At 42.8% G+C, this 10,823-nt stretch overlaps 1 protein-coding gene across 1 annotated transcript in view; it reads left to right on the top strand.

Annotated features, from left to right (window-relative positions):
• Positions 1-2,733, top strand: part of LOC147965481 (uncharacterized) — a 149,155-nt gene extending 146,422 nt beyond the window's left edge. The window contains exon 7 of the mRNA XM_087530476.1: positions 2,344-2,733. Within this exon, the coding sequence (XP_087386602.1) occupies positions 2,344-2,733 (390 nt within the window). The remainder of the gene's footprint in view (positions 1-2,343) is intronic.
• Positions 2,734-10,823: the final 8,090 nt, after the last annotated feature.

Below are 10,823 nucleotides of genomic sequence, written 5' to 3'. Positions count from 1 at the left end.
GCCTGTGTCCGAAATGAGCAGACACGTACACGGCCTTCTAAGCGAGATGGTGCCAGTAGGAAAAAGCACATGCGAGAAACGAACTTGGGGTTTCAGGCATGATGGGCCCCCGTATGCCATCGTGCCAGGCTGCCAGCCTAGTGCCTGGTACTACTGTCTCTCGCAGGGCAGTGTGGTCCTAGAACCACTATAAGAGGAAATAACCATCCAAGCCTTAATAAAACGAAAATGCAAAGAAGGAAAGAGGAGGGACCAGATCCTAATATGAATGACCGCCCGTGATTGCAACCACACGAATGAAGTTTCATAGGTTTGCTTTTTCCTATATAATTGGATGTGAGTTTTCATGAACTATTATTGTTGACATTACCCTTGAGGTAAAAGGTTGGGAGGCAAAACTATAAGCCCCTATCTTTCTCTGTGTCCGATTAAAACTTCATACCCATAAATATTGCGTGAGTGTTAGAAATTGTGATAGACTAAATGATAGTTATGTATGTGAACTTGCTGAAAAGCTCTTATATTGACTCTTTCCGACGTTATGATAAATTGCAATTGCTTCAATCACTGAGGTTATAGTTTGTTAGTTTTCAATGAAGTTTCTGATTCATACTTGAAATTGTGAATGAATTGTTACTTTAGCATAAGAAATCATATGAAAATATATATCTATGTTGGTGTTATAAGAATGATCATGATGCCCTCATGTCCATATTTTATTTTATCGACACCTCTATCTCTAAACATGTGGACATGTTTTTCGATATCGGCTTCCGCTTGAGGACAAGCGAGGTCAAAGCTTGGGGGAGTTGATACGTCCATTTTGCATCATGCTTTTATATCGATATTTATTGCATTATGGGATATTATTACACATTATGTCACAATACTTATGCCTATTCTCTCTTATTTTACAAGGTTTATACGAAGAGGGAGAATGTTGGCAACTAGAATTCTGGGCTAGAAAAGGAGCAAATATTAGAGACCTATTCTGCACAACTCCAAAAGTCCTGAACTCCACGGGAGTCATTTTTAGAATATATAAAGAATATTGAGCGAAGGAAGCACCAAAGGGGGGCCACCCACCATCCACGAGGGTGCGGGCGCGCCCTACCCCCTGGGCGCGCCCCCTGTCTCGTGGCCCCCCTAGCAGGCCTCCGGTGCCCATCTTTGGCTATATGAAGTCTTTTGCCCTGGAAAAAATCATAAGTAAGCTCTCAGGACGAAACTCCACCGCAACGAGGCGGAACCAATCTAGGGCTCCGGCGGAGCTGTTCTGCCGGGGAAGCATCCCTCCGGGAGGGGGAAATCATCACCATCGTCATCACCATCGATCCTCTCATCGGGAGGGGGTCAATCTCCATCAACATCTTCACCAACACCATCTCATCTCAAACCCTAGTTCATCTCTTGTATCCAATCTTTGTCTCAAAACCTCATATTGGTACCTGTGGGTTGCTAGTAGTGTTGATTACTCCTTGTAGTTGATGCTAGTTGGTTTACATGGTGGAAGATCATATGTTCAGATCCTTTATGCATATTAGTACCCCTCTTATGATGAACATGAATATGATTTGTGAGTAGTTATGTTTGTTCCTGAGGACATGGGAGAAGTGTTGCTATAAGTAGTCATGTGAATTTGGTATTCGTTCGATATTTTGATGAGATGTATGTTCTCTCTCCTCTAGTGGTGTCATGTGAACGTTGACTACATGACACTTCACCATTGTTTGGGCCTAGGGGAAGGCATTGGGAATAAGTAGATGATGGGTTGCTAGAGTGACAGAAGGTTAAACCCTAGTTTATGTGTTACTTCGTAAGGGGCTGATTTGGATCCATATGTTTCATGCTATGGTTAGGTTTACCTTAATACTTCTTTTGTAGTTGCGGATGCTCGCAAGAGGGGTTAATCATAAGTGGGATGCTTGTACAAGTAAGGGCAGTACCCAAGCACCGGTCCACCCACATATCAAAAAATTGTCGAAGTACCGAACGCGAATCATATGAGCGTGATGAAAACTTGCTTCATGATAATTCCCGTGTGTCCTCGGGAGCGCTTTCCTTTATATAAGAGTTTGTCCAGGCTTGTCCTTTGCTACAAAAAGGATTGGGACATCTTTCTGCACCTTATTTACATTTGTTACTTGTTACCCGTTACGAATTACCTTATCACAAAACTATCCGTTACCGATAATTTCAGTGCTTACAGAGAATACCTTACTGAAAACTGCTTATCATTTCCTTCTGCTCCTCGTTGGGTTCGACACTCTTACTTATCAAAAGGACTACGATAGATCCCCTATACTGCTGGGTCATCAGTAAGCTTCACTTTGCAATTTGTAGGTTGATGCAAATAGGAGAAATAAACGAGATGTGCGTCGTAGGGATGATCTAGTTTATGTTCAATTCAATGGAAGAATGATAGACAAGAGAAAGAAGTACTCATCATCTTCTGATGTCCTCCTTGGTGAAGATGCTTCCACAACCCAAGATTGGATATGTGAAGATGCTTACATTGATGATGAGATGGGGGCAACCAAAGATGACAGTGCAATGGAGCCTCGTAGAAGTCTAAGGGTGAGAGAACTACATGAAGTGGAAGAGTTCGTTTCTGATGATGAATCTGACACTGTGCCTATCAATGAGGATGAGATAGAGTTTGAGTCTGATGATGATGTGGTTGGGATAGAAGAGGCCGATGACAATGGTGAGGAAGACCATATGCAACCTTGAATCCTATGCCAATGGCAATGTCTGGTGTTTGCTAGCAGCCTAGAACATTATTTTGGACTTTTGGTTGTGAGTTGTGAGAGATTCAGAGAGCAAAGGACTATGTGCTGATTGGTGTTTGGCTGTGTGCTAGCAAAGTAGCAAGAACTATGTTATTTGTGTTTTCTGGACCTTCTTATGACCTTGTTTAACCTTGTTTGAACATTCCTGGACCTTGTTATCACCTTATTTGCTTGCAAAGCAGCTAGACTACTATGTATTATATGCACTGCTGTACTGTACTATTTTCAACTATAAGTGTTATCTCTCATCTCTTATGTAATATATATTATATATGCACTGTTTGAGTTTTGAAACATGCAAAAAGGGCATGTGTGTACTGTTACATATTGATGTAGTGTTCAGTAGTATTGTGCTATTTAAAGGCATACTGTTTAAGTGAAGATTTTTTCTATTTTTATTTTATCAGTCCTTGAAACCTATGACTTATGAAAAACTGACCGATTAGTAGTACACGGATAAAATCGATTAATCATCCGGTTCTCCGATTAATCACTAATCTCCAGCCGACCGAGACGATAACAATAAGCGATATCCCAAACAGTGCCTTCCCATATGCGGTATTTACATGTCGTTCCAAGTAAATTTGCATGTGCCAAACTCTAAACTTTCAAATGATAATCTGTTTTGTATGCTCGAATCACTCATGTACCTACTAGGGTTGTCAATATCTTCCATGCTAGGTGGGTTATTCTCACGATGAGTGGACTCCGCTCATCATTCACAAGAAAATGTCTGGTAATCGGGATGCCTAGTCCCGTGCTCAAATCAAATCAAAATAATTGCAAACAAAACTCCCCATGATTGTTGGTAATTGGACGGTACCCGTTGTTTCGGACCAGCCGTGGAATGTGCTTGTTGGTGGTGGGGGAGTATAAACTTTACCATTCTGTTTGGGAACCACCTATAATGCATGTAGCATGGAAGATACCGAGATCTCTTAGTTGTTATGTTGACAATGAAAGCATACCGCTCAAAATATTATTTATCTCTATTTCAAAACTCGAGCTCTGGCACCTCTGCAAATCCCTGCATCCCTCTGCGAAGGGCCTATCTATTTACTTTTATTGCTAAGTCATCATCCTCTTATAAAAAGCACTAGTTAGAGAGCACCACTGCCATTTGTATGCATTGTTATTACTTTATATTGAGTATGACTATGACTAGTCCTCTTTTACCATGAATTACAATGTCTAGTCAGTCCTTGATCTTCAGGGGTGATCTGCATTTATGTTTTTCTGTCTCGGAAAGGGCTGGTGAGATACCATCTTGTTATATCATATCATGATTGTTTTGAAAAAGTGTTGTCATCCAAGATTCATTATTATTGCTCGCTAGTTGATTATGCCATTGATGTGAGTAAATGTGACATCTAAATGTTATTGTGAATATGGTTAGTTCATAATCTTTGCTGAAAACTTGAATGCTGGCTTTACATATTTGCAACAACAAGATCAAACAGAGTTTGTAAAACTTTTTCTTTATCACTTTCAGTTTGTCAACTGAATTGCTTGAGGACAAGCAACGGGTTTAGCTTGGGGGAGTTGATACGTCTCCATCGTATCTACTTTTCCAAACTCTTTTTGTTGGAAATATGCCCTAGAGGCAATAATAAATTAAGTTATTATTATTATATTTCATTGTTCATGATAATCGTTTATTATCCATGCTAGAATTGTATTGATAGGAAACTCAGATACATGTGTGGATACATAGACAACACCATGTCCCTAGTAAGCCTCTAGTTGACTAGTTCGTTGATCAATAGATGGTTACGGTTTCCTGACCATGGACATTGGATGTCGTTGATAACGGGATCACATCATTAGGAGAATGATGTGATGGACAAGACCCAATCCTAAGCCTAGCACAAAGATCGTGTAGTTCGTATGCTAAAGCTTTTCTAATGTCAAGTATCATTTCCTTAGACCATGAGATTGTGCAACTCCCGGATACCGTAGGAGTGCTTTGGGTGTGCCAAACATCACAACATAACTAGGTGGCTATAAAGGTTCACTACAGGTATCTCCGAAAGTGTCTGTTGGGTTGGCACGAATCGAGACTGGGATTTGTCACTGCGTGTGACGGAGAGGTATCTCTGGGCCCACTCGGTAGGACATCATCATAATGTGCACAATGTGACCAAGGAGTTGATCACGGGATGATGTGTTACGGAACGAGTAAAGAGACTTGCCGGTAACGAGATTGAAAAAGGTATCGGATACCGACGATCGAATCTCGGGCAAGTACAATACCGCTGGACAAAGGAAATTGTATACGGGATTGATTGAATCCTTGACATCGTGGTTCATCCGATGAGATCATCGTGAAGCATGTGGGAGCCAACATGGGTATCCAGATCCCGCTGTTGGTTATTGACCGGAGAGTTGTCTCGGCCATGTCTGCATGACTCCCGAGCCCGTAGGGTCTACACACTTAAGGTTCGGTGACGCTACAGTTGTTATGGGAAATATTATATGTGGTTACCGAAGGTAGTTCGGAGTCCCGGATGAGATTCCGGATGTCACGAGGAGTTCCGAAATGGTCCGGCGGTGAAGATCGATATATTGGACGAAGGGTATTGGAGTCCGGAAGTGTGCCGAGGGTACCAGGCTATGGCCAGCATGACCGAAAGGTGTTTCGGGAGCCCCGGCAAGTGTTGGAGGGCCTCATGGGCCAAAGGGGAAGGGGCAAACCAGCCCACTAAGGGGTGCTGCGCCCCCCACACCCTTTCCCACGTTACTTGGGGTGGTGGGGTGCCTCCACCTGGCTTGGGAGGCAAGCCTCAACCTGCTTGGCTTGTGGGGCAAGTCTCCCTAGGATTTTCCCTAGGGAGATCCAATCTGCCTGGCCGTCGCCCCTAGGGGAAACCCTAGGGCGCCTCCCCCTCTCCCCTTGACCCTATATATAGTGGAGGGGTGGGAGGGCAGCCGCACCTCTTCCCTGGCGCAGCCCTCCCTCCTCCTACACCTCCTCCTCCTCCATAGTGCTTGGCGAAGCCCTGCTGGAGAACCACGAGCTCCATTGCCACCATGCCGTCGTGCTGCTGGAGTTCTCCCTCAACTTCTCCTCTCCCGTTGCTGGATCAAGAAGGAGGAGACGTCCCCGGGCTGTACGTGTGTTGAACGCGGAGGCGCCGTCCGTTCGGCGCTAGATCGGAATCAACCGCAATCTGAATCGCTGCGAGTACGACTCCTTCATCCGCGTTCTTGCAACGCTTTCGCTTAGCGATCTACAAGGGTATGTAGATGCACTCTCCTTCTCCTCGTTGCTAGATTACTCCATAGATTGATCTTGGTGATGCGTAGAAAATTTTAAATTTCTGCTACGATCCCCTATAGTGGTATCAGAGCCAGGTCTATGCGTAGTTTCTATGCACGAGTAGAACACAAAGCATTTGTGGGCGTCGATTTTGTGAATTTACTTGCCGTTACTAGTCTTATGTTGATTCGGCGGCATCGTGGGATGAAGCGGCCCGGACCGACCTTACACGTATGCTTACGTGAGACTGGTTCCACCGACTGACATGCACTAGTTGCATAAGGTGGCTAGCGGGTGTCTGTCTCTCCCACTTTAGTCGGATCAGATTCGATGAAAAGGGTCCTTATGAAGGGTAAATAGAAATTGGCATATCACGTTGTGGTTTCGCGTAGGTAAGAAACGTTCTTGCTAGAAACCTATAGCAGCCACGTAAAAACTTGCAACAACAATTAGAGGACGTCTAACTTGTTTTTGCAGCATATGCCTTGTGATGTGATATGGCCAAAAGGATGTGATGAATGATATATGTGATGCATGAGATTGATCATGTTCTTGTAATAGGAATCACGACTTGCATGTCGATGAGTATGACAACCGGCAGGAGCCATAGGAGTTGTCTTAATTTATTTATGACCTGCGTGTCAACATAAATGTCATGTAATTACTTTACTTTATTGCTAAAGCGTTAGCCATAGTAGTAGAAGTAATAGATGACGAGACAACTTCAAGAAGACACGATGATGGAGATCATGATGATGGAGATCATGGTGTCATGCCGGTGACAACGATGATCATGGAGCCCCAAAGATGGAGATCAAAAGGAGCAAAATGATATTGGCCATATCATGTCACTATTTGATTGCATGTGATGTTCATCATGTTTTACATCTTATTTGCTTAGAACGATGGTAGCTTAAATAAGATGATCCCTCACTAAAATTTTAAGAAAAGTGTTCCCCCTAACTGTGCACCGTTGCGAAGGTTCGTTGTTTCGAAGCACCACGTGATGATCGGGTGTGATAGATTCTAACGTTCGAATACAACGGGTGTTGACGAGCCTAGCATGTACAGACATGGCCTCGGGACACATGCGAAACATTTAGGTTGACTTTACGAGCCTAGCATGTACAGACATGGCCTCGGAACATAGAAGACCGAAAGGTCGAACATGAGTCGTATAGAAGATACGATCAACATGAGATGTTCACCGTTGATGACTAGTCCGTCTCACGTGATGATCGGACACGGCCTAGTTGATCTGGATCATGTTTCACTTAGATGACTAGAGGGATGTCTATCTAGGTGGGAGTTCATTAAATAATTTGATTAGATGAACTCAATTATCATGAACATAGTCTAAATTGTCTTTGCAAATATGTTGTAGATAAATAGCTCACGTTGTAGCTCCCTGTTTCAATACGTTCCTAGAGAAATATTAAGTTGAAAGATATTGCAAGCAATGATGCGGACTAGGTCCATAGTCCGAGGAGTGTCCTCACTGCTACACAGAAGGCTTACGTCTTTGATGCACCGCTCGATGTGCAAACCCCTACAATGTCGTCTGTGGATGTTGTGAACACCTGACAGACACGTCCTGATGACTACTTGATAGTTTAGTGCACCATACTTTACGGCTTAGAATCGGGATTCCAATGACATTTTGAACGCCATAGAACATATGAGATGTTCCAAGAGCTGAAATTGGGATTTCAGGCTCATGCCCGTGTTGAGAGGTGTGAGACCTCTGACAAGTTCTTTTGCCAACAAGATGGAGGAGAATAGCTCAGCTAGTGAGCATGTGCTCAGAATGTCTGGGTGCTACAATCACTTAAATCAAGTGGGAGTTAAACTTCCAGATAAGATAGTGATTGATAGAGTTCTCTAGACACTATCACTAAGCTACTAGATCTTTGTGATGAACTATGACATGCAAGGGATGGAGTTGATCCCGGAGCTGTTCGCGGTGCTTAAGACTGCAAAAGGTAGAAATCAAGAAGGAGCATCAAGTGTTGATGGTTTAACAAGACCACTGGTTTTAAGAAGGGCAAGGGCTAGAAGGGAAACTTCATGGATGGCAAACCAGTTGCCGCTCCAGTAAAGGAACCCAAGGTTGAACCCAAACCCGAGACTAAGTGCTTCTATTGTAAGGGGAACGGTCACTGGTAGCGGAATTACCCCAAATGCATGGTAGATAAGAAGGCTGGCAACTTCAAAGTATATATGTGTTATTAATGTGTACCTCACTAGTACTCCTGGTAGCACTTGGGTATTGGATACCGGTTCAGTTACTATTGTAGGTGACTTGAAGCAAAAGCTACGGACTAAACGGAGACTGCCTAAGGGCGAGGTGACGATGTGTGTTGGAAGTATTTCCAAAGCTGATGAGATCACCATCGCACGCTCCATCTGCCTTCGGGATTAGTATTGAACCTAGATAAATGTTATCAGGTGTCTACGTTGAGCATGAATATGATTAGACCATGTTCATTGTAATATGGTCATTCATTTAAGTTAGAGAATAATAGTTATTTTGTTTACATGAATGATAAATTTCATGGTCATGCACCCTATGTGAATGGTTCATTGAATCTCGGTCGTGGTAATACACATGTTCACGCCAAAAGATGTAGAGTTAATAATGATAGTACCACTTTCTCGTGGCACTGCCGCTTAGGTCATATTGGCGTAAGATCCATGAAGAAACTCCATGTCGATGGATGTTTGGAGTCACTTGATTTTGAATCGCTTGACACATGCGAGCCATGCCTCATGGGCACGATGACTAACACCCCGTTTTCAGGTACAATGAAAAAGGCAAGTGACTTGTTGGAAATCATGCATGCTGATGCGTGTGATCCAATGAGAATTGAAGTGTGCGGTGGATATCGCTATTTTCTCATCTTCACTGACGATTTGAGTAGATATAGGTATATTTACTTAATGAAGCACAAGTCTGAAACATTTGAAAAGTTCAAGCGATTTCAGAGTGAAGTTAAGAATCATCATAACAAGAAGATCAAATTCCTACGATCTGATCAATGAGAATTTCTGAGTTATGAATTTGGTAAACACTTAAGACATTGTGGAATTGTTTCACAGTTGAAGCCACCTGGAACACCACATGGTAATGGTGTGTCCGGACGTCGTAATCGAACCTTATGAGATATGGTGCGATCGATGTCTCTTACCGATCTACCGCTATTATTTTGAGGTTATGCATAAGAGACAGCTGCATTCACTTTAGATAGGACACCATATAAGTCCGTTGAGACGACGCCGTGTGAACATTGGTTTGGCAAGAAACCAAAGTTGTCGTTTCCTAATGTTTGGGGCTGCGATGCTTAAGGCTTCAGCCGGAGAAGCTCGAACCCAAAGCGGACAAACACATCTTCATAGGATACCCAAAGGTGACAGTTGGGTATACCTTCTATCTCAGATCCGAGGGCAAATTGTTTGTCGCTAAGAACGGGTCCTTTCTCGAGAAGGAGTTTCTTTCGAAAGAATTGAGTGGGAGGAAGATAGAACTTGATGAGGTTGTCGAACCTTCATTTCAACCAGAAAGTGATGCAACATAGAAAGATGTTTTCTGTGGCGCCTATGTCTGTTGAATAGGAAGTTAATGATAGTGATCATGAAGCTTCGGATCAAGTTGCTATCAAACCTCGTAGGTCGACAAGGATATGTACTACTCCTGAGTGGTACAGTAATCATGTCTTAGATATCATGTTGTTGGACAACAATGAACCTACGAGCTATGGAGAAGCGATGGTGGGCCCGTATTCCGACAAATGGTTAGAAGCCATGAAATCCGAGATAGGATCCATGTATCAGAATAGAGTATGGACTTTGGTGGACTTGCCCGATGATCAGCAAGCCATTGAGATAAGTGGATCTTTAAGAAGAAGACGGACGTGGGCGGTAATGTTACCGTATATGAAGCTCGACTTGTGGGAAAGAGTTTTTTCACAAGTTCAAGGAGTTGACTACGATGAGAATTTCTCACCCGTAGCGATGCTTAAGTCTGTCGGAATCATGTTAGCATTAGCTGTATTTTTCGATTATGAAATCTAACAGATGGATGTCAAAGCAAGTTTTCTTACCAGTTTTCGTAAGAAAAAGTTGTATGTGATACAATAAAAGGTTTTGTCGATCCTAAGGATGCTAAAAGGTATGTTGGCTCCAGCAATCCTTCTATGGACTAGAGCAAGCATCTCGGAATCGGAATATATGTTTTGATGGAGTGATCAAAGTTTTTAGGTTTATACAATGTTTGTTAGAAACTTGTATTTACAAGAAAGTGAGTGGGAGCACTACAACATTTCTGATAAGTATATGTGGATGACATATTGTTGATCCAAAATAATGTAGAATTTCTGGAAAGCATAAACGGTTGTTTGAAGAGTGATTTTCAAAGGAAGACCTGGATAAAGCTGCTTTCATATTGGGCATCAAGATCTATAGAGATAGATCAAAATGCCTGATGATACTTTCAAAGAACGCACACCTTGACATGTTTCTGAAGGAGTTCAAGATAGATCAGTCAAAGAAGGGGTTCTTACCTGAGTTGTAAGGTGTGAAGTTGAGTAAGACTCAAAGATTGACCACGGCAGAAGAAAGAGGAAGGACGAAGGTCGTCCCCTATGCTTTTGTCATAGGCTCTATACGGTATGCCATGCTGAGTACCGCACCAGATGTGTGCCTTGCCACATGTCTGGCAAGAGGGTACAAAGGTGATCTAGGAGTAGATCACCAGATAACGGTCAAAATTATCC

Source organism: Triticum urartu, chromosome 6A (genome assembly GCF_056163025.1).
Source record: "Triticum urartu cultivar PI428250 chromosome 6A, HENAU_Tu73, whole genome shotgun sequence".
Lineage (NCBI taxonomy): Eukaryota > Viridiplantae > Streptophyta > Magnoliopsida > Poales > Poaceae > Triticum > Triticum urartu.
The sequence above is the reverse complement of the archived record's forward strand: the minus strand, read 5'-3'. Positions and strand labels throughout refer to the sequence as shown.